The following is a 25666-nucleotide window of genomic DNA, read 5'->3' as shown; positions in this document are numbered from 1 at the left end:
CAACTGTGTAACAAATGGAAAAGAGTGAATTCACAGTGAGCTTGTTTTTTTCTAAACCTGGTCAAACTCTCTGCTTGAACCCCTAAGCCTTGGCTGTATGAAGTTAATAATGGGGCAAGTTCTCTGGCTTGGTCAAAATAGTTTTAACAGCATAATAGTTGTTGTTTTATGGTAGCCTACCAGTTTTCATATCTGACTTTGTGACTGCAATGAGAGCATACCAATCACTCTTCTGTTAATAATAATATTATAATATAATAATCTACAACAAAAATAGATTTCACTGTCTTTATAAATGTCCATGCAGGTAAAGTGAGTACATCGCGCCTTGCCAGCTGAGCCAAGCCATTTTTCACCCTCATTTCCCACCACCACCGGGTCTTTTTTTGCTGATGACTGACTTGCTGATTTGGCTCCTCATTTTGATGGATTGTCATTATTTTTTCCCAACACCCCCACTGCGCTCCCTCCGTACAATGCGCACAGTCAAATCCTCCTCTGCTCTTCTCAAGTCTTTTCTTTCTCCTCTCTTTTGTATGTGTATGTGTCCCTGTCTACCCCCCCATCCACCGTCAGACCGAGCTGCTGTAAGGAGGAGATAAAGCCCCCCAGCCGGCCCGGACCGCAGATGTCTCCTTCGGACTTCCTGGACAAGCTGATGGGGAGAACTTCAGGATATGATGCACGAATTAGACCCAATTTCAAAGGTATAGCGATGTAATGGTGTTGACAAAGTTGTTGTTGTTGTTGACAGCGCTATCAAGGATTGTACTTTACGGTGAAAAGTTTACAAACTTTTCACAGCAAGCACCTCATTTTACTATAAACTTGCCTGTCTAAATCATAGACAAAATAAATAATAGACTCCGTCTCCTCACGCCTCCCCGTTTACCATAATGACTACATTCGAAAGGGAAATCATGCCGGATTTACAGACTCCTCTGACGGAGCATGTTCCTAAAAAGAACATAAGGGCGGGATATTCACTAGACTCGGCCCTCGCGTGACGTGTGGTTCAACGTATAGCTAGCTCTAATGCTCACGGCCTGTCAATCAAAGTCCAGCCCTCATTAGAATGCGAGATTTCTAAAATGTACTTTATGAAAATCAGCCTGGTTTCTTTAATTGTAACTAACCCAGCGTTATCACAGGAGCAATATCTAGCTGTGGAAAGTTCCAAAAAATTTGAAACCAGGCTTTACAGTTGCTTAAAACGTGTGTAAAGTGCAATGTTATCTGATGGAAAACTAGCTTTTGTTTTTCCGCCCACAGATGGAGGTATTGCAGCAATGGCGGCCCCCTAGCGTCGCGGTCATAAAGCAGAGCTACCGGTGGCTATTGGTCTAAATAAAATAAAAAACACCTAACTAAACAACACTACTATGGCATAAATAAAATAATCTCTAATAACAATAAAGTCTAAAATTGTAGATGACCTTAAAGGAATAGGCCACCGTTTTTACATACTAAGATATGTTCTTACCTCACTTTAGACGTGTTAATATATCCCCGTCTGGTCTTTGTCCGTGCGCTCTGTCAGGCAAACGGGGCACATACGCAGCCTCTCCCACATGTCATATAGCTCCAAAAAAGCTCACGATAGAAGCTACCAAGCTCTTCCACGTGTTCCCTATTTAAATAAAGTTACGTGAAGTGTTTTCATGCGAAGTATATTTACACAGAAATGTAACGTGTCGATTTTATAAGCAAATAAAAAGGGGGACTATATTGTGAGGCGTAATGATACGAGGAGCACAGCGTCCGCGCAGTAACTCCTAAAGACTTCCCCCGCTCACTTCCGTCAATAACCTTTAGGAGTTACTGCGCGGACGTTTTGCTCCTCGTATCATTACGCCTCACAATATAGTCCCCCTTTTTATTTGCTTATAAAATCGACATGTTACATTTCTGTGTAAATATACTTCGCATGAAAACACTTCACGTAACTTTATTTAAATAGGGAACACGTGGAAGAGCTTGGTAGCTTCTATCGTGAGCTTTTTCGGAGCTATGTGACATGTGGGAGAGGCTGCGTATGTGCTCCGTTTGCCTGGCAGAGCGCACGGACAAAGACCAGACGGGGATATATTAACTCGACTAAAGTGAGGTAAGAACATATTTTAGTATGTAAAAACGGTGGCCTATTCCTTTAAGTGCCACCAGTGATGCATTTTGAGAAACACTGGACTAGGACTCACTGGAGGAAGACATATTGCTGATCATTTGAAACTTCCTGAATAAATGAAGGCAGTCCTTTGTTTCTTTCAGTGAAGCCAACACTATCACACGTTTGTAGTTGAACACATCTTTTGGGCCATGGGGTGAATGTGAGAGAAAAGGCAGTATTTACCAATCCCACAAGCCTCCTCTCAATATGGTAATAGACACGCAGTAGATAAAATGATGCTATAACTCTCTGTTTACATTGTAATGACCGATTAAGACGACCACTGATGGTTTGGATGTGGGAACAGAGGCTGCTTCCCAAAACATCTATATTTCATCAGCTTGTTGTTTACACAAGTGCTGCAGAGGATATGTGAAGATACATACTTCCTGTTTTTGTTTTGATCTTTTATTAATTCAGGAACAGATTTATTGTACAGTGGCCTTGCTCGGTCCCAGAAACACAGCTACTTCCTGTTAGTTCATCTTGTAGAAGCATGGCTATGTTTTAGATGGGCCTTCATGCACCTTGACCAGACTTATCTAAAGAAAGACTGTGGCCTCAGGATATAGACTAATGAACAGAACATGCCTTTCTATCCTTTTTGTGTGATGTAAATTAGTGTTGATGTGAAGGCAGGACTGTTCTCATTCAAGTTAAATGTTACAAAGGAGGGTTTTCTTTTTGTGGAACCATCAACATAATCTAAATATAAGTAAATCAAACTTGAACAAAAATGAATGCTTTATCGCAGGAAGGATAAAATGTTTGCATTGATTTCTTTTGCAAACATAAAAACAATATATTAGTGCATAACATTACTGAGCTGTGATACAATAAAACTGCTCTATAGGTTTTTGTTGTTTACTTTTATTATTTATAGATTTCACTAAAGGTCTTCATAGCATCATGAAACGTAAAACAAGCCAGATTATCAGCCATTAGTAAAAGTGTTCAAACTCACCTTTGGCAATATTTACAGCCACACGGAGAGTAAGGGGATGAATGGTGATGGAGACCGAGGTATAAATCATAGAGATACAGAGGCAGTTTTGGAGAGAAATGTGGAACCATGAATCACCACATACAGAGGATGGGGAATTGAACTTGTTTATTGCTCTTTTAGGCCCACCAGTGAATGTCACCTGCAATATATTCATCAACAGCTTTGGCTCCATTACGGAAACTACAATGGTAAGACAATGCACGACATAACAAAGCAGCATTACTGAAATTTACATGAATATTGCAAAACCTTCATCGCCAGAGCTTAAACATGCAAAGATTTCACAAATATTTGGCACCAGTCTAAGTCACCAGTTAAACACATTCACTTTTCATATCTCATTTCTGGATATCATGATATATCAGCTGAAGAAATGTGTGATCTTGAGTGTATTAGCAGGCAGTTAAATCATACTTTTCTCACACCAAGTATCACTCTAGAACATGGACTTTTCTGACCTCCAACTATAGGAAACATGCTCTGGAATGCTGCTCAAACCTGGAAATACCTGCCAACTTTGACATGATCAGAAACGAGTTGAAGAGAAGATCAGGTACAATAACCTTTGACGACCTAGATTCCGTTATTTATCGAGCTCTGAATTTAGTGAAACATTCAAACGTTTCAATAACCTACCGTTAAAGCTCTAGCTGTGATGGATTCCTCTAAGGTCTGTTCTTGTAAAAATAGAGGAAAAACAACAATAGAAATGATTTGCTGCTTCAGATCTAAAAGAGATTCTCGAAAAAGATGGTCAGCATAGCCCAAAATCTCTGAGCAATGTTATCTCATTTAATCCATGACATGAAAAATTAAGGTAACTCTGAGGAGTAAAGTGAAGAGTGGATGTAAATATTTGATGCAATACTTCTACAGGCTCAACTTGTCAATAAATATTTTGAGGAAAAAAAACAAAAAACACCTAGTGGTACAAAGAACTACCTGCACAAGAACTTCCTACACATGTCTCTGCTCTTGTCTTGGAACACTTTTACCTTCCACCCCTTTGCAAACTCCCTCATTGTTCATACCATTCATTTCTGCGTCTCTTGAAGCATAACAGAGCAACCTTCAGAGCCCGTTGGGTCACTGACACGCTGATAATGAACTGTCCACTCTCCAATTAAAATGAAAAATTGAGAAAGTGAATGAGAAGGTCCAGGGGCTCGCAGCTTCTAACTTTACATGTACAGTGCTGTATGTGCCGGGTCAGCGGAAATGGCCTTGTATTGTCAAAGAACATTGGACCGCGAGACTTCGAGGCGAGGTCATTGGTGTCACCTGATACTTGCCCCTTTTATTATGTGAACAAGCAATGGTGCCTGAAGTTATAATCTTGCTTCTATAGTTTTCATTTCTCTCTCATAAGTTAGACCTTCACACACGCCATACGTGAGTCCTGTATGAGAAGGTTTTTAATATGTGGTTTACCAAATCAACATACAGTGGCAAGAAAAGGTAATGGAATTCGTCACATTTCTGTCTAAATTGGTCACTAAATGTGGTCTGATCTTTATCAAAATCACAGGAATGATTAAACAGTGTCTGCTTAAACTAATACCACCCAAACATTTACATTTATCCTATTTTTATTGGCCACAACATGTAAACATTCACAGGAGAGCGTGGAGTACACCGCCTGACTCTCACTGAATGCATCGTTGTGAGCGTCTAATCTGCAAATGTCTCAGGTTTTTTAGCGAAATATCTTTATAAACCTCTGAATTTATTTTACTATTGATGATAGCACATTGTCCAGGCCCTGAGGCAACAGAACAGCCCCACATCATGATTTCCCTCTACCGTGCTTCACAGTGGGGATACGGTTTTGATGTTAGTGTGCTGTTCCATTTGTCCTTCACACATGATGACGTGTATTCCTCCCAAACTGTTCAACTTCGGGTTAATCAGTCCACTGAATATTTTGCCAGTAGGGCTGTTGAGCAAGAGCTCTTTCACAGACCAAAGTTGAATAGTTCGGGAGGAACACACGTCATCATGCGTGGAGGACAAATGGAACAGCACATCAACATCAAAACCCTATGCTCAATGTGAAGTCTGGTGCAGGAGCATCATGATGTGGGGCTGTTTTGTTGCCTCAGGGCCTGAACAACGTGATATTATCAATAGAAATATTAATTCACAAGTCTATCACTCCGGATAAAGCGGAAGAAAATGGATGGATGGATGGTTGGGTGGATGGATGGATGGGTGGATGGGTGGGTGGGTGGATGGATGGATGGATGGATGGATGGATGGATGGATGGATGGATGGATGGATGGAAGGAAGTTTATCCCGATATTTTGCAGAAAAACCTGAGACATTCACAACATGCATGGAATAAGTAAGTGAACCCCTGTATTAAATAGCTGCTGATCCTTCTTTTGCAGCAATAACTCTGAATGACCGTTCCTCTTTACAAAACTGTGCTGTAGTTCAGTAAGATTCAGGAGGTGAACTTACTTATTCCACACTCTCCTGTGAATGTTTACAATGAAAATATGATCAAATGTAAACGTTTGGGCGGTATTAGATCAAGCAAACACTGTTTAGTCATTCCTGTGAATTTGATGAAGACCGCATTTTGTGACCAATTTAAGCAGAAATGTGAGAAATTCCAAACGTGTACTTAGTTTTTCTCACCACTGTATGTCAAAGCCTTCTATGATTACATACATAAACACGTGCTTAAACCACAGTATATTTATAATCACTAAACCCCCCATTTTTCCACAGGACTACAGACTCAATGTCTTCCTACGGCAGAAGTGGAATGACCCTCGCCTGGCCTACAGCGAATACCCCGATGACTCGCTGGATCTAGACCCTTCCATGTTGGACTCCATCTGGAAACCTGATCTATTCTTCGCTAACGAGAAGGGAGCTAATTTCCACGAGGTCACCACTGATAACAAGCTGCTGCGGATCTTCCAGGATGGCAGCGTCCTCTACAGCATCAGGTAAAGGAGAGATGGTGAAGATAATTCCACATTAAATAATCTATTCACCCTGCATTATAACAACAGACATGAAGTAAAAGTAAAGCTAAATATGAACACATTTACAAGGCTACCATAGGCTTTACAGGTAAGGAAGGAAAGTAAACTTAGGTAAATTCGACCTGCACCTACTACAGTAATAATAATAATATCTCTTTCATCCAAATGTATTTACAAATTGCCTGTTGGACGTTGTTGAGTCATAATAAAGGAGTCATTTCTTACTTTTTTAGGGCAATTGGTTGAAAAGATGAATAGCTCTGGACTTAACTGCAGAATAGAGAAGTTGCAAATGGCCCAGCTAACCATGAAATTGAGAAAGACAACAGCCTGTTTTCTGTGGTTAATTTAACTGATTGTGGTGCAAGCAAATAAGCAGAGAAACATTGAGTAAAGGTATGTTTGTGAGTCAGGAGTCTTTCAATAACACACAGTGGGCTCGGGAAGTATTTGTACCCTATTTTAGGACCAGAACTCCCCATTTTATTTCAATGGGAATGATACAATCCCAGCACTCTGCACCTTGTACTTTTTATATTTACTCCCAAAAGGTTTCTGAATAAGCTCAAATTTGGGGGAAGTGTGGAATCAAACATTGTCCAATTTATTTGTAAAATGTTGAGGGTTTTTGTGCACCACAGCCAAAACTTCAGTAAGGTTTTCATATTTAGGCATATTTAACCTGCTTCAGTTTGCAGTTTGCACATATAGAGCTGTTTTGTGTACAAGGCCAACTAAAACCCAGTGCACCACCCTTTGTTTGTCAGGTAGAAGTCAGTGCCCCTACAATAAGTAATTTAGTGCAGTGGCCATAATATTGCATTACAAAAACTAAGACCACTGAAAATAATTATACATAAAGACTGTAGCCGTATTGCAATACCATGAATTAAGATTAGGGTAGCACCTCATTACTCTAGTCAGGGTGGGCGGGGTTTATTGTTATATTTATTAAAGAGGGGGTTATGCTTTTTGCAGTTATTTGGTATCAATGTGAAAGACATCTTTATGACTATCTTTGTTGGTTAGAAAATGCATTATTGATCTAAAACAACTGAAACAAAACATCTAGTTTCACTTCCTGTCCCTCCGAGCAAGATAGAATAAGCACCTCCCCCTCATCTTGATCCTCTTTGCTGTACAGCTGTTTGAATTAAGAAAAAAAAATACACTGCTCCATATGTGTGGCTGAAGTGAAACTATGATGAGTGTTTTCACATCACAATGAAAGGATTAAATTTAGGAAGCAAGTGAGAGGTGAGGAAAGCATTTCCTGGATACATAGACCTGAGGAGGAGCTTTTTGGGGAAAAGATGAGTTTTTGGGAGCTTTCACCGCAATGCTAAGAATAGCCAGTGGAGAAGATCCAAATATTACTCGAACATGTGCTAGCGGCTTGAAACAAAACTTCAGGTATGTTTTTGATGAGAGAACAACATTTTAACATGTTTTTAAGCTTTAAAAAGTTCATTTTGCAATCCCCTCTTTATAAACAAATCTACAGGCTTACATAAATTTAGAGTCTGTACCTTTCAATATCATGGGCAATGAATGGAATTGACCACAGGACAAAACATTTACTTTTTTAATGTTGAAAACGCTACAACAGTGATGGAGAGCAATGTAATCTGTCTGTAGTTTGTGTTTTGGTCTGAACATGTTGCAATGAAATTGCAGTTTCATTTTTATATTTAGAAGCACTTTGATTTAAGTATCAGGCTATATAATACAAAGAGGTCTCAAAACTTTCTGAACCCACTGTATCATTGAGTAATGTTACTTAGAATTATGAATTAGAATCTGGGTGAACCTGACTGGTGTTGTGTGTTCCTGACATGTGGGTAGATAGATAGCATCCTCCTCCTCACAGTGGTGAATGTAGCTGGCTCTGCTCTGGCCTCTGGGCAATGCATTACAGCAGGTACATAATTACGCCACTTTCCTCCAGACACACTGCCAAACAGGCCAGCCAGTGCTAGATCTTCACCAAAGAAGGGCTTAATGCATCAGAGGTACAATAATAAAAGGGCTGCTGCTGACACCAATTATGTTCATGTTACAATGCAGCAATTTTAACTTTTTTAACTTTATTATGTCAAGTGGTCTGGCGCTGGCTCATTACTGCTGATTTATGTAATGCAAAGTGTCTCCATGCTGATATTAGACTTTCCTGTTCTGCCTGTTAACCTCTCAGCTATCCAGGATCTTTTCCTCGAGCGCCTTCTTACCTTCTGCTGTTTTGCCAATGGCTCTTCTGCTTTCTCTCTATCTCAGGCTAACGCTCATCCTGTCCTGCCCTATGGACTTGAAGAACTTCCCCATGGACATTCAGACCTGTACTATGCAGCTCGAGAGCTGTGAGTCTGCTTTCTTTTCACATCCTGCTAATATTCCCTCTGCTTTCTAAATTCACTCTTCCTATATCTGCAGACACATTACCACAATCGCATGTATGAAATAGGTAAGGAATGGAAACTAGCCAAAACATTTCAGAGAAGATAACAGTGAAAGAAGAAAACAGATCTTGCAAGCTATACATTTAAGAAGTTGTTTTGTTTGTTTTTATTTGGTTGGGACAGTGCATGTTAATGAACATACATGGGTCTCATGCATGTAAACACGCCACACCGGATTGTAGCCTTGAGCTAATTTCCATCCGTCGCCCCCCATGCGCACTCTCAAACACACTCTCATTCATCCTGTCCAGTTGTACATGTTTTTAGTCACAGGGGAAACCGGAGTTCCCGGAGGAAACCTACGCAGACACGGGGAGAACGTGCAAACTCCACACAGAAAGGCCCCGTCCAGGTGGAAATCGAGCCCGGGATCTTATAGCTGTGAAACACGAGCGCTATGTGATGAGTTTTTTTTTAAAGGCTAATATAACCTCTCTCCAAGGTGGAATATTTCATTGACGAAAAATTAAACAGGTAAATAAGTGAACGTTTCCATTGAGAGAAAGAACAATAGAGTCTCATCTTATTTTACCAATTGCTGTGAACCTACTGTCATGTAGACCCTTTTCATGGAGATGGCATGCTCTGTCATGGATTTTCATTGCCTGTCTGTTTAAACGAATGCATTCTATCAAAACAATCAAACTTTAAATACATAGCAAGTTTCATTTGGATAACCACTGAGAGGACATTAAACCCGGCATTTCTGTGTTTAAAAAGGTTGATGTTTCCATGTGTTGGAGCTAATGGCTACCAGCTGACGCTGAATCTGATGCTCATGGTTCTGAGATCAAACGAATCTACATAAAATAAATAAATGAATACAAAACATCTGCTGGCATAGAGAGATCACACGCTTGTATTGCAAATACATTGTTATTCAAGATGAAAGAAGTATGTAGTGTATATAATTTGACAGTTTGGTTGTAAGTAATGTGATAGATCATCTGACAGGTGAACATTTCTCATTAAAATCCTGTCTACTGCAGTTGTCTTCCAAAATTCTCCAAAAGAACATTTAGTGCTCTACAGATAGAAAGTGCTCGCCTTTGCTCCCTTGCTGCCTTTAGCAAAGATATCATCTGCCCTGGTGAAACCAATTTCTCGGATATTAATAATAAAACTTTAATTCGGTGTCCCTTTTATTATATGAGACACACCTCCTGTGCCTGGAGGTGACCTAATTTCCTATCACTGGGACAAAATAATTTAAGTCTCGTAAAGGGGAGACGAATGGAGCACCCTTACAGCACCAAGCACCTACAAATAAACACATAGCTCTAGCTACAGCCTTATCTGATTCAATAACTGCAAGAGCTATTGTTGCTGCAGAACTAGTTACTCTGTCTCAGTGCAGGGGCGACATGATTTATTTCTGCAAATTGACAAAGGCACAAACATAAAAAGCCAATAAATTTAGTGGAGACGGTGCATGTCCAGGCATGAGACACGAATATTAAGACATTTTACCCTTTTGGGCAAAGACAAACATGTGTGTGCTCTGGAGGAGTGCATCACCTTCCATTAAAGGAGACATAATCATTTCAGATTAAAGTCCTGCAGAGGATACTTGGCCTTGTGGTGGCGGGTGTTCATGCACCACCCAAGGGTGTCATCACCTTGGCTGGAGCTAAATTGTGGGAGGACATTGATTTTACTGCAGCTACTGCAGTATCAAATGCTCTGTTTAAATCAACAGCTTTTGCTCTACAGTTTTGAACTAAATAAATAAGAAAATAAGTAAAGATGGATGTCAAAATTGAGCATTAGTAATGAATCAGATAGAATTAGTAATAGCATCCATGTAAAGTCAACTACAGGCATGTATAAGTTGATATTTTATCTTTGGCAAAATGGAAAACTCATTTGTTACAAAATATTTTCTATGTTAAGTTAAGTAACTCCCCCACCCGGGGAGTCAAGCCGCTCCTCGGTTGGGGGCCCCCATTTGCTTTTTCTGGTGCATGAAGCGGTCAAAAATATTTTAGCAGGAATGTGACAAAGCCAGTCCGCTTTTTATTTTAGTACAAAATGTGCAGTTCAGAAACACCATAAATGTAATCACTGCAGTTCTCAGTTTGCCGCTAATAACCCATTATTCTCACATTTTGTACGCATGAGAGTCAAAGCAAATGAAAGACAAAGTCATACATGTAAATCTAACGCACACACGTGCTGTTTCTCTCATTCAACCCCTCATGCCTTTTAATCATGCACACCTACAGCAACGAACAAGTTACTATTTTTCCAAAACATGCATGACAGATTATGCTCGAAATCACATGCGCTTCACACCACCACAGTGTTATAATTGCTAACTTCTACCATTAGCTAGTTGGTTTACTCACAGCTGTGGACTCTTCATCAGCCAGTCCTCTCTAGTTGCTCCGAGGGTTAGGTCCAAGAAAGCAGTAAAAAACAAAACAAGTCTGACGACTGTAGTCTTCCCAAAGCCACAGAAAAGTTCTGCACCTCTCGCAGCCGAACACCCACCTTCGCCAATTAGACATTTTGTTTACTGAACACAAATGTTACCATAACACTTTTGTCATGGGAAGAACTCAATTACATACACTTTTTTCTATAAACACATGGGCCCATTACTCTCAAATATTGTTCACAAATCTATGTGTTAGCAAGCAAGAGAATCCAGGCCACCTCACAGGTGTGGCATATCAAGATGCTGATGAGACCACATAAATATTGCACAGGTGCGGCTTAGGCTGTCTACAATAAAAGGACACTTTAAAATTTGTTGATTTGTGAATGAGGAGCAGGTGTTTTTGAGCTGAAAAACTTTGGCTCCAAAGTCAAAAATGTTGAAAACCCTGCAAAAGACAGCACACTATATTGGACATAAACATGAAACTGCTTAGTCTTTCCTTACCTTTTTTAAAGCTCATGAGCGACCTATCGCAATCACTAGTTGCATCATAACTAAAATACAGTGGAGAATCAGCTTGTCTGCTCCACAAACTAGAATATTTCTTAAGGGCAAATTCCTTGTAAAGACTGGTTTTATCTCTTGAGCTGTACGGGGCCAAGGCCAATCTTCTTCCTTTCATGCCAAAGGCTTTTAGAGATGTATAAATAGAAGCAAGCACAAAATTGAGCCATTTTCAAACACATTAAAGTCTCATATATGCAGCTTTAGACCACTTCACTCTGCCCCAGGCCATTAATGTCCAGAACCTCAAATCCACTTACAAATCAAGAGTGGAAACCCTTACAAAGTTCCATAAAACAGCGCATTTCCAACTGAGGTATCAATTTCTTTTCCCTGTAACGTTTTCCATAGATTGTTGACATAAATATACACAATGAAAGTACTGTATTCATCAACCTTTTCTGTTTTGCTTTTGTTTTGTTGTAGGGTCAGGTTTACTATTGGTGCCCCATTTTGTTGTTATGATTATGCTTTTAAAGATGGAACTTTAAGTATTTTCTTTTTCTTAAAAAAATCATTATTGCATTTCAAGGGAAGCACATTCATCAATCAACATAGAAAGAACATGAAGGGTCTCTCCTTAAAAGTTGTGTGCGGTTTGTCTTCACTGTAGCTTGTCAGAAACAGTTGCCAGCTGCCTCACAGAGAGCATTGGTATTCCCCTCGCCAGGGTATGTGTGAATGACACTGAATTCTCCTCATGAACAAGACGAGTGTGCTTTAGCGATGCTGTTTTCTCAGACGGAAGCCACGGGAAAAGACGTAACATGCTGAATTATTGATGCCTATGTAACTCCGGCCCTCTGGGTTCCCGGCAGACGTTCGGTATTATTCGGATGCATCTCAAATATATCTATAATCAAACACATCCAAGTAGGAGCACAACCCTTGAAAGGCATTATGCAAATTTATGCCCATGTATTTTCATGTTTTTGTCCGAGAAAGCAAATTAAGCACTGGCATATTCCAAGTGGCCAGGTCTAAACAACATTGCTTAAACATTTGATACATAGTGGGTTCACAGAAGAATTCACAAAGGCATAATTATTATACGTAAGCCTGATTTTGATGTTGTTGTTTTTTAAGAATAAATAAATGTTGAACCTTTTTTTGTTTTATTATAAGGAGGTTCTTGAATACTGAGCTTTTCAAATGTGTGTGTGTCTGTCTTTGACCTTCAGACAGTCGTGACGACACTGTAACTGCGCAACTTGATCTTTATTGTGACAAATACATGGCGGAGGCTGGGAGTGGCCGGACAGATGGGCAAAAGGACATTACATCTCCAAAAATCACCTGGGCTTGACGCTTTGTCTCCAACCCCCCTTAGGCCAAGTTGTTGCTGTTTTCGATGCAAAGTTGGCAGATCTGTCAGCATGTGAGGAGACAGGCGGATATAGTGGAAGTCACACAAGATTAAAGCATGAATGAATAAATAAATAAATAGATTATTTTTCAAATAAACAAACAGATTTTAAGGTATCTTTTCTGTGTCCTCTCTTCCTCTGTTGACAGTCGGTTACACCATGAATGACCTGATTTTCGAGTGGCTCTCTGAAAACCCGGTTCAAGTGGCAGATGACCTCACCCTCCCACAGTTTGTGCTCAAAGAGGAGAAGGATTTAGGCTACTGCACAAAGTACTACAATACTGGTATGTAGTGTTCTGTATATTTCATGTCTATAATGGGCTGTATGAGAAAAATCCAATAAACCATGACAGCCGCACAGTTCTTTATTCAAGAAGAAGTTTTTGGTTCTGTCTCTATTTTTGTGGATTTTACCTTCGATTTGGGTATCTAAAAAAATGTCCATATGTTTAGATGTAGTAGATGCTGAACCTGTTTCTCTATTCTCCAACACATTATTTCGCAAAGTACTCAATGATGTAATTTTCCACTGAAACAAACAGCGGTGATTTCAACCCCAAGCTTTAATGTTGTCTAACTGTAACCTATCCCAAGGTAAGTTCACATGCATTGAGGTGAAGTTCCACCTGGAGCGTCAGATGGGGTACTACCTAATCCAGATGTACATCCCCTCGCTTCTCATCGTTATCCTCTCCTGGGTGTCCTTTTGGATCAACATGGACGCCGCGCCGGCCCGAGTGGGACTGGGCATCACTACTGTGCTCACAATGACCACTCAGAGCTCCGGCTCCAGAGCGTCTCTGCCCAAGGTTAGTCGGGCCAACATTTTATCATTATTTGGAAGTCTGGACAGTACCACACAAAAGACTTGTTAATGTGCCAGGTTGGCTAATTTGCACTCATTTTCACACTGTTCAAATGACAACGTTTAAAGGGACTAGATACAAGTTGGTCATTTTTATGCTCATTACTGCCACCTCAGGTCTTACGCGTAACTACAGGTTCTATATTAAGCTCGTGCATGACGGCACTTCAGACCCAACTTTTTGAGTGACAGTGCAGGATTTTAGAGGCAGTTGTGGTGAATAGGTCTGAGCTCATTCTACATAGTAGGACATGGCTGAAACATGTCGGGGAGTAAAATACTAACTTTAACATTTTTAAACTCTGTATAGTCCCTTTAAGAATCATGTCAAGTTTGCAGATACTGTGGGCCCAATGGGATGCATCTTTGTGATTAATTACCAACATTAACATCAACCATATGAAGAAATATTTACAATGAGTTTAGTATCCAGTGTTGGGGGTAATGCATTAACAAAAGTAAGGAGTTACAAAAATATAATACATTTTATGCAGTAGCTAAGGAATATAACATACTACTTACACAAAATACAGGAATATATTAGTCATTGCAATTTAAGTTTAAGTTACAAGTGCATATAAAGGGTTTGTGTTCATCAAGAAAAAATACCAAACTCCCCAAAATATAACGCAGCACCAAATCATGTTGAATACTGGTGTATAAGATCGGCAATAGCTAATGTCGTCCAAACAAAAACTTGGGGAAAGGAAAAAAATATATTATATATTATTACTATTTTCATTTTTTCTTTTACCAAAGGTGACTCAAAAGTAACTCACAGTAGTGTAACTCAACTACATTTTTAAACAGCAATATGTAATACAAATATGTTACATTTTTATTATAATTTTAAAGGAACTTGCCCAACACTGTTAGTGTCATCACTTTATTAGCATAGCATGAGAGAAGCTACTGTCTCTCTCGTACCTGGCATTGTTATCATGCACTGACATTCATCCCTATATGACCCCTTAAAGTTTTCTTAAACTATATGCACACATTTGACATTACTTACTTGGGGCACATACAAAATAGGCCTAGAATGGTTTCAAAACAGGGGCGCTAACCTTCACAGCCAGAGTCTCAACAAAAAGGTCAGCAACTCAATGGAAAAAAGTCTAATAACCGCAGTTCTGCCTGAATGAGGACACTGCACACCCCGGTGACATTTTGCACTGACACTCTCCCAAAAAATGATGCATGATTTAGAAGCAGCATTTTTCCATTCCTATATAACGCCCTGACTAGCTGACAAGGCCGACCCAAATGCTCCATGAACTAAGTGACGTTGGAACAATTGATTTTTGATTACTGAGAATGGAAAAGGATGGGCCAGTGGAGTCCTTTTAAACCTCTGGCACTGGTCTATAGGGCGATGTCTAAGGACGCAGTCAGTTATGAGCTGACTGTGCATGGAGCGAAAGCCCTGTACGGAACAAGGTGAGAGGCTACATGGAGTAAACAAAACAAGTTCACCAAGGGCACACTGGACACGGTTAAGTAATAAGCACGCATAATGGGTTTTCTTGTACAGTCGGCTCAAGAGGGCAGGATATTATAGGATATATTAGAAACACAGGGGTCTACAATAATAATATTTGCCTTTTATTTATTGCCCTAAATAGTTTTTTCTTTAAAGCTTTAGTAAGTGTTGATATTAAATCATCTGTTTTGTGCAAAGCAGCTTTAGCTATAGATCTACGTACTCTAATTGGTAAATAGCTTCGGGCTTCAAATGCTTCATGTCTCTATTGTGATAGAAACAGAAATTATAAACTGGATGGAAATACAGTTAGTCTGGTTGACTATGTTTAGATTTCCACTGTTGTGGGATTTTCGTGAAGAGTATGAAAACTATATATTTTTGGAAACCTTATGGTATAAGCAATGAGAAAAAAAAAACATTTGCTGTTGTCAATGGGCAAAATTGGGCAATTATACAATTTTTCCATTACAGTAAATGGGGAGTTCTGGTCATCGCTATAGTAGCTCCATGAAACATGACAAGGGTTTCATTGACTTTTTTGATTGGAACGACCAAATTAAACTTTCTGCCAAATTTCGTAAATTTCCGCCGTTTTTTATGTTTTTATTATGTTATTATTGCTATCATCACATTTTTTGTTTTTTTTACACATCCGAGCAAATGATTTTTTTTTTTTCTGATTGCTTATTTAATAAAGCTTTCAAAAATGTATAGTTTTGATACTTTCCACAACAATCTGTCGACATTACATCATGAAGTGCTTAAACCATAGTCTGTGTAAGCTCTCAGTCATACAGGAGTTGTCCATCTTCAATGAGGATATTTGAGTCGTGAAACAAGATTAATTGTCTCAAACAGAGAGGACATTTTGATTTTTGTTTCATGTTGTAATTACTGAGATTTTAACCATGAACCAGATCAAAATAAGATCTTCATTCTGACAGTTAAAAGACAGATTTCCACCTCAGAAGTCTGGCCTGCCCTCTGTCTCAACAGAGCTCGGGATGGCTTTGTCAAAACTGCTAAGATTTCTGCGATTCATGTGGCATTCGATGATAAAGAAGAAGAGATTTTAAAAACGGGAACTACCCTTCACATAAACGCACCTGAACGCTGCAGTGTGTCAGAAGTGTTGAGTCATTCCGGGGCTCTTTTCTTTACTTTTCATATTGTTTGCAGCTAATGTTTGCTGATTCCCCCCTAAAATGGTGGAATTCAATGGTGATATCAATTTATATCTCCATCCCAAACGCTACATCAAACTTTCGGCTCTTGAGAACGTTTTGATGTGAACCCAACCTGTACTTGAACTCCATCCCAAGCCTTGACTGTCTCTATCTGACATCTTCACACATCTCAGAGGCTCATTACCATTCTAGTCCCTAGCGCTTTAGCACAGAGGAAAGTGCATGTTTTGAACCCGGCCACAGATTAGCCATCGGCCCCATCGATCGTACATTGATGCCTTTGTGACCTTGTCTGATCCCAGGTGTCCTATGTGAAAGCTATTGACATCTGGATGGCCGTGTGCCTTCTGTTTGTGTTCGCCGCCCTGCTGGAGTACGCCGCAGTCAACTTTGTCTCGAGGCAACACAAGGAGTTCATCAGGCTCAGGAAAAGGCAGCGGCAGCAAAGAATAGTGAGTGTAAATCAAGCACACGCACACACAAAAAAGAGATATACACGCTGACGCACATTGTTACAGAGTTCCTAAAAACCACTAACCCCTGTCAGGTACCATAACATTGACTTATGTCTCTTGTTATTGTGCATGGCTCTATATTCAGCCGCTGACAACATCAACACGCTAGAGCTGGCTGTCATATTACATGAGGGAGATTGGCTCATTTTCAGTCTGCGCTTTTCTGTAGTGAGGGCTGACCTGTAAAGACCCTTCTGATCTCTTCTCTGATCCATTTCTGCTTTTAAACCAATCTCACACATGTGTCTCCTTAGCCTCAGACTATCTGTGCACTGGTTGGTTAACCTGTTATGAGCTAAAATAAATCTTGCTGCGATCTTCCCAATTACAGTTTCAGCACAATCAACAGAAGAGCTTTATTTGTAACTTCTCGTGTGACTGTCTATTGGTCTGTGCTGAGGAAATCAGTTTTTGATACTTCATATGCAGTTTTCATATAGTCTTACCACTGGAGCAACTAGACACAGGTCAAAAATATTTATGTTTTGTATCATACAAACAATTTCGCACAATACAAGGTCAAAAGCTTGTGTACTCTTCAAATCTGTAAGCACAAATAAATGTTGCATTAGAAAGTCCATCTGCTCCATGTGGACCTCGCGGGTTTTTTTTCTTGGCGCTGAAAACGTGACCTGGCAAGAGTTTGATATTACATGGTGAATAATATTAACATTATCAAGAAAAAAAAAAGGACTTTTAGCGGAGCATTTGTTGTCTCGTTATAGCCGATCACAGCTTCATGTATAAAATGTAGTTAGTATTAAGTTTTAAGACATATTACATGTGTTCATATTTTAACTAGTGTGACAGCAACTAAGAATGTAATTATTGAGCATAAAAGTGCTTATGTAACACCCACATACTTGCAGCAATACTGCCATGTGTCTCAAACAACCAGTGGTGTGGATTCAAACAAATTAGCAGGTGCTGCACAAAACGGATTTGAGTTAGTTTGTGAACTAAAGAATCTTTCAACAATCCAGCTTGCAATACAACTTAACTAAAACCAAGAACAATCTTGAGTTGAATAAAAGTTACACAGTTATTAATTGCTATTAATAAATCTAAGTTACCTATGTAACTATAGTTCTACGAAATGTGTGTGCCGCCCTTAGGCTGCGCTATTGCATATCTCTCGGAAGCGCCAGCGGGAAGCTGGCGCTTCCGAGAGATATGCAATAGCGCAGCCTAAGGGCAAGCACACAATTGAAGTAGAAGTGGATTCATTAACAATTTTACAGTCAGTTCTTACCTCTAGACATTATTTAAGACACACAAATCAGAAAAGCTTTCTATGAGGAGCTGTCTAGACGTAAATTTGTAATGTAAAGACCGAGGAGTCCAGCAGATTTACTGGTCTGTCTGCCCTTCTGCGTCGATACAGCGGAAGAGAAATGATGGGGACAAGGACTTTCCCTGTCCACATGAGCTGCACAATTACCCCCTTTGAAGACTGAGTGCTTACATACTATCTATCTGAGAGCTGCCGACACTGACCTGACACCTGAACTGGCTCCGCCATATACTGTCATTGCAGAAATTACACAGGAGATTGGCACTGCTATCTATAGTGTAGCAACAAATTGTCTCACTGGTTCGATTCTAGTTTGAATGAATGTGAAAAGGTAATATGAGGTAGCGGTAAACCTCACATGTGGCTCCTTGTGGTTAAAGCGAAGAAGCTATATTGCCCAGCAAAGTCAAAACATAAAAAAAAGCAATGTTTGTTTTTGTCAGGGGTGGATGGGGTCGGTACAATTACTAATAAAAATACTCATAATGAAACTAATGCTTGTATTTATTCCATTTATTGGTTTGAAATACTACACCTTTAACCCAACACTAAAAATATCTTTAAGTGCTGTGCATTTTCATCCTGAGGCACTGATGTTCATGTATCTTTCCCCTGTAATGAAGGATTTGGCCGTGGGCAGTGTGGAGTCATTGCGGAAAGTGAATGACATGCCCAGTGACCACTCCACCTACAAGAGCGTGAGTCAGCAGTGCAGCGCCTGTGCTAGGGTAACCCTGACCTTCAAAAACACATTCTGACCATGTCCAAGTCTTTGAAATTAAGCCCCTGGAACTTTCTCCTCAACTTTTTCCCCTGTCAAATCTTTTGCCCAAAATGTGCTTCCGTATCACTGCCCCGCACCCGACCTCTCAATCCCTGCATTTGCCCTTTCCCCCTTTCTCTAAAACTGACTTTAGTGCTGATATGAAGAAAATCTCTCCATTTGTATTAACTAGAGTAAGGTCGGAATGTGATTAGAGTTATGATTTATGTTTTACCATCAAGATTCAGTTCACAGGGCTTAAAACTTGAGAAAAGAAAGTGCTGAAACTAATACAATTTTCGGAAGCAGTTCAGAACATACTTTTTACAGAATCATAAATCAGGATATCGTGTGGTTTGCTGATGACATTGTGCTGCCAAAATAACTGCAGCGTCCGCAATGTACTAATTGTAACCATACATTTGCAATTATTTTTTGAAAAACTGCTTAAAAACCTTTGGACAGTACAGCATAGTGAGCATTCCCACATAAACTGAAGCACATCAGTTGCTTTGACGCTGCAGGGAGCCCCCATCTAAAACCATGAGCACCTATTATTTCACAGAAACACACCATTCGATTTTAGCACATGATGGACTGTATCTTTTAGAAGGTAGTGAGATTATTAAACTGTGCTAAAAGAACTACAACTCCTTTCTTTCCTGCCACATGGGCACTTTATCACCGAGACAACAGCATTCAGAAAAAGTAAAGCTTATACAGAAAAGAAAACACTTAGAGATGTTTTTGTTTTGGCCAGCACAATATTTATTTTACTTTAGACACAGTCATCTAATTTTCCTTGCCAAAATCTATCCTTTCATTTCATAAACCATCGGGGTATTTAGGTGTGGTGGCCCCCGAACTGAGATTTAAATTCAGTGGCCTCAACTGACCCAATGACCTCATGAGACACTTAAAGGGCTGGCTGGGTCACGTTTAGGCCAATCCCCCAAAATGACTGCTTATCATCCAATTTAGATCGCACACCTTCACTCTCCGCTGCTAAAGAGAATTTCTCAAGTGTCCGAGACCTGTCACAGCTAAGCCACACGTCGATTAATATTCTCTTCAGAGGGTGGAACAATGTCTCACTCACACTGGTGCCTGGTCATTCATCAAAGCCCTCTGCCGGGGCAGGCTTTTTTTGGTCCGGCTTAGATCAAGTCTCTTTATTAAGAGCCGTTTTGAAATGTCTATATCAGCCCGGAGCCTTGGAAAGTATTCCAAAGGAGAGTTAGAGGTTAATTTCTAGTATGAATTTCTAATTTAATTTCACTTTTACTTCAAATGAATTAGGCCTCCCCCAGGCACACAAACCACAACAAACGCCCTGCTATTTCTATCTGAGCTCTGCTTTGTATATAAACTCCAATTGGGATTTTAAATGGTCAAATCAACATTTCTAACATAGACCATTCAAATGTATCATCTTTAGAGGCCCTTATGAGTCACATACACAAACCTTTTTCAAAAGCTAATTGTTGCATTGTTATTTTAATCATTTATTTGTTGCAACATTATTTTTAACCCACAAGAATCTTTGAAGTCTACAGCTTATCTATAGCTTTTTACATTAATTGTTGTGTTCCCCACTATGTGTGCTGATTCTCTCTGGCGCCTAACGTGGGCCTCTCTCTGCTTGACTCCGCAGGAAGAGGAGCTGGTGAGGGAGGGTCGCGGGTTTTACTTCCGGGGTTACGGCCTGGGTCACTACCTGCAGACTAAAGAGGGCACTCCTGTGGAGGGGTCAACTGTGTTCGCCCCGCCGCCTCCTCCTCCTCCAGTCACCATGTGCGACGGAGGGATGCTGCATAAGAGATTCGTGGATCGGGCCAAGCGTATCGACACCATTTCCAGAGCGGTGTTCCCATTGAGCTTCCTTATATTCAACATCTTCTATTGGATCACCTACAAAGTGCTGCGGCATGAAGACATCCATGCAAACTTGTAAAAAATGTCAATCGCTGTCTATTTTTTCTGGAAAACCAAACCTGCCTGTCAGATTTACATTATCAACGAGGATGTGTGCTTCTTCTACTACCATTGCTCATAAACTTGTGCTCAGGTGCGACTTCAGGATCTTACATGAAGTGATTGGACAATATTTCTTTTGCAAGTTTTTTTCTTCTTTTTTTTCAACCATGGAGTTTGGGCTTTCTCGTGTCAAACAAGCTAAATATTAAACCAGATTTCTGCAATTTTAGCTGGATGAAATGACTTGAATTTTAACACTATACATCTTTGAATGAATGTTTTTGAAGAACTCAAAACACAATGACATTTTTGTACCAGATACTGTATCTAAATGCGCTCAACAGGTGGAGAATCTTTGATATTTATGTGTTAAGTGATTATCAATAATTTCAGCCACTTGTAGCAAGAAATTCTTTACAACCATGTATAAAATGTACATATACAAAGCTGTTCATCTAACTAAAGAAAGCACAAATATGTATTTCCTTTTGTTTGAATTTAAATAAATTGTTATTCTGCCAGAAAAAGACAAATGTCTCTCTCGGTGTTCCGCTCAGGCGTATCATGACCTAATAGGCTGCACCAAGCTAGTGCCATGCATTTTGAACACCTTTTTATGTGATAATGGAATAATCTCTTCAGTGATCAGTACTGCACGTGTTAATGCCATGTTTATGCATTTCATTCTCATTGGACACCAAAGAAAATTGCCTTTCCCTCCCTCACACAGTCCATCAGTGCATGCCCTGAACACTTGCTCCTGCTATATTCAACTGGTTTCCTGTGAAAAACAATCACTAAAACACTACATATAAACACTGAAGCCGACCGAAGGTTTGTCATTAGTGGATGAACACATTACATAACAGAAAGTAACAGACAATATGACACTGGATGGAAAAGGCTTGGCAATTAAAGGGCAATTACTGGAAACATCTGCCATTTTACTTTTTCCACATAATTCATGATAACTCTCACCCACTATGAAGACTGCAAATAACCAGGAAACATTAATATATTTTTGGTAAGAACAGGGTGCAGCAGTTGCAAAATGTGCTTCTCTGTGCACGCATCAAGGGTCATAATGCAACGTCTGATTGGTATGGGCAAATACAAAGTCAGCTATATATAGAAATGCATTTATAAGTGGCTAAGCAATATAGTCACAGATTAGCTCCCTCACACTGCTTTTCTATTGCAGCTCTTTAATAGACCCCATCAAGCCAAATCCCAAAGACACCAGGCACCACCCTTAAACCCGAAGGTGGTAAATCCAATTCCAGCACAATACAATCTGTAATAGACACAAGAAGGAGTCATCAGCACGTTGGCCCCTTTGCAAAGCTTGTTTTCTATTATGGCAATGATTGTTAGCAGTGAAACCACATGAACACAATCGATGCAGGAGGAATCATGCCTAAACCTGCTTAAGAGCTGCGACTACTTAAACGCTCGCGGGAAAAGTGTGCAAAAGCAGGGATGCGGAGACGGGGGGAGCATCGCCAGCCAGGGAGGACGAATGGGTTTTTTAATAGGAAATCAGGGGGTTGTTTTATCAACTAATGAGTTTGAAAAGGGCCTTGGCGTTTCAGCGTTAATGACAATGAATTCTAAGAGGCGACTACAGCCTACTGTCCTTTAGTCTGCAGTCCTAATCAACTCCTCTGTTTGCAGTGTTCCCCCAGGTAATGAGGCAAATGTGTGTGTCATAATGTATCTATATAGGACTCTTTCTGTATCTTATTGCTGTAATGACTTTTTATCTCTTATTGTTATTTAATGGTCATCACGGAAACAAAACTTTGGGGTATAACAATGTCTATATTTTAAATGTCCCCCCAAAACAAGCTTTCATGATGCCTGAGAAAATTCTGACTTCCTATATTTATTCGCATTCAAACACACAACCACACATTGTGCCTCGTACTTTGTGTGCAATGGAAGGAAGACTGTCTTAATCATGATCTATTTCACAATCAAAGCACCTAAGAATTGATTCAGACTCGTTTATAGAAGCAAATATTAGAGGAAAATAGTTGAATGAGAGTGTTAGAGAAAGTGTTAAAGGGAGACTTAAGATTCTGAATGTCTAGGGCAGGGAATGCTTACCCTTTGTATTTGATCGGAGACAGGAACACTCAAATTTGTTGTAGTCCTTTGACCATTTAAGTCTACCGTATATTTCCAGCGTCGGGGTCTTTGTAACGTAACCTAAGATGAGGCCATAGATAGAAATGTCAACAAGAGACCAGGTGTTAGTGCTTGGTATGAATGAAAAGTGTACACGATAGAAAAGCTTTATTGCTTTCAAAATGTCAGCGTCTACCCTTAGCAAGTCAAATCAGACTCGTAACAAATACAAATAAAGAAAATCAACAAAAAACACCAACCATAGACATGACTCAAAGGATCAAATCCACACCATTTTGTCATTTTCCACTTCCAGTCCATAATGGTATTGTTCCAAGCCTTCAAGAAAGAAAAAAATGTATAAACCGTTTCTCCAAATCCACTATCCTTGACATTGACACATTCAGAACAGCCCTGTGATTTGTGGCTATTACACGGTGCCACCTCATTCCGAAAAACAGTATGTAGCCATCCAATGTATATCATTTCAAAGGCATGAGAAGACTGATGGATTCCAATGACGGGGGGCCTAAGCTTGAGCAAGCAAACCAAATCCCTGTGGGGTGTTGACTCGGACAAACAACACCCCCGCAACCTTTTCCCACGTGTCACCGCGACAACCGTCACCGTTTCTGATCTATAAAGTAATCCTCACGTGGAAGGACATGGCCTAAATGAGGACAGTAAATTATCATTGTTGGAGGAGGTGGGACGAAGCTGGAGACTCCCAGCTCCAATGGCCACTTTCAGTTTATGAATGTGAATGAACGCAAGGGGTAATCTGATAAAAAAAATAACAAATAACAAACAAGAATAGAGAGATGGAGTGTATCCGTGGCATCATGTTCAAGCGGACTCCCTCTGGAATAATCAGCATGCACTCCCCCTCCCCAGTCCTCATTTCAGCTGAATGTCAATGGTGCCAGCGCTAAAACTGATGTGTGAGCTCGAAGGAAGCCGCCTTAAGACCCGCAATCAATAACGCTGTCCCTTCGAGCGTGAGCGTCTTACCCTTTCATGCACATAAAAACAGAAGCACACGTGTAGACACAAAAATAATCCCTGGGTACCTGCCGCGGTGGCATTTTACTACCGTTGTATTGACGAAACAGCAACGGGGAAGAAGTCTAATTTTGGTGGGATTAAAATGATAGACATGTTTTTTTTTTTTGGAAGATTATAACACTGTTTCTTTTCTCATTCATTTATTGATTTTCTGCGGCACAATACAGTTAGGGGTCATGGATGGTCATGGGATCCAGGGGAGCTCTTCTCATCTACTTTGGACTTGAGGCAGTGTACAGTGGCAGCAGGGTGTAGTCACAGGCTTAGATACAATATAAATAATTCACTTCAGCGTTCATTGAAATGAGATTCACCTATTGCCTTTGGGCAGGGAGGAAGAACAAACCACCGTCTTCCCTGTGCATTCCATGTACGTGTTATAAAGGACATTGTTATTTATTTCATTGGGAGCATCATTCAGCTATTTAAAGGGATAGAGAAAGAGATTTTTTATTTTTTTTATTCAGTCCTTGTAGAGGTTAGTTGCGCTAGGCTAATGCTAGGCTAGTGCATGTCTATGGTAACTAGTAGTCTGCATTAAAAACCTCTTCAAAATCATGGGGTCGTCCTCCAAACGTTGCCATATCTGATTTGTAGAAAGCTCCTTTGTGAATTCCACGTGTAGTAATGTCGTCCGCAGGTAAACAAACTGTAGATCCGGTAACCGAGCAGATCACTCCGCCGCTGCGAAGCTTACAACCAGGAAGCTGTTGCTGCTCAAATATAAGTTCTTCTAAATAAGATAAGATGATACTTTATTGATCTCACAGATGGAGAAATTGCATTTGATGAGAGAGCATCCGGCAGCAGCACCCATTCAGTGCGCACCACTCTTTTCCACTCTTGTTTTTCTTTGGTGAAAAATCGTTGTGTCACGGCCGCCATCTTCACTGTTTTGGTCACAGGAGGAGCACTGGTTGATGGGAAAGCCGTAGACGATGACCACGGCGGTGGCAAAATGGTTACCGGTATATTTCAAAAAATATTCAGTCAACACAGATATTTATATCGGTAGTCTGGTGTTATAAGTGATTTGCCTCAGGTGCACTGTGCTTGGGTCAGACTATAATGTTTTTAATGCAGGCCACTAGTTACCATAGACATTATCTAGCCTAGCACTAGCCTAGCATCACTAAACTCTTCAAATATAAGGACTGCATGAATTTAAAAAAATTATATATATCTCCAGAAATCAGCAACACTCTGGATAACTAGGGCACGAGGCCCTATGTCAAAAATCCTGAAATATTCCTTTAATTGGGAGCACCAGTGTTTTGCAAAATGCCAGTATTCCGGCTTCTTTTCAGTTCTTGCCTTGTCTTACATAAATAGGAGGCAATTTTATTTGTATTTGTCTTTGTTCAGAACATGTCATGGTTTATTCATAGTTAATTAAACTCAAGTAGGTTCATTTGATCAGGTTCAGAGAGCTCTTTTTT

General features: G+C 40.0%; 2 protein-coding genes across 2 annotated transcripts in view; both read left to right on the top strand.

The window, feature by feature from the left end:
* Positions 1–21536, top strand: part of glra4a (glycine receptor, alpha 4a) — a 50448-nt gene extending 28912 nt beyond the window's left edge. The window contains exons 2-9 of the mRNA XM_079556349.1: positions 577–707; positions 3294–3361; positions 5911–6134; positions 8448–8530; positions 13092–13229; positions 13540–13754; positions 16786–16935; positions 20710–21536. Of these exons, the coding sequence (XP_079412475.1) occupies positions 577–707; positions 3294–3361; positions 5911–6134; positions 8448–8530; positions 13092–13229; positions 13540–13754; positions 16786–16935; positions 20710–21009 (1309 nt within the window). The 3' untranslated portion in view covers positions 21010–21536. The remainder of the gene's footprint in view (positions 1–576; positions 708–3293; positions 3362–5910; positions 6135–8447; positions 8531–13091; positions 13230–13539; positions 13755–16785; positions 16936–20709) is intronic.
* timm8a (translocase of inner mitochondrial membrane 8 homolog A (yeast)) overlaps positions 1–25666 on the top strand; it is a 72975-nt gene that overhangs the window by 21424 nt on the left and 25885 nt on the right. The gene's annotated exons all lie outside the window — the stretch shown is intronic.

The sequence above is a fragment of the Gobius niger genome (genome assembly GCF_951799975.1).
Source record: "Gobius niger genome assembly, chromosome: 5".
NCBI classification, from domain to species: domain Eukaryota; kingdom Metazoa; phylum Chordata; class Actinopteri; order Gobiiformes; family Gobiidae; genus Gobius; species Gobius niger.
The sequence above is the reverse complement of the archived record's forward strand: the minus strand, read 5'-3'. Positions and strand labels throughout refer to the sequence as shown.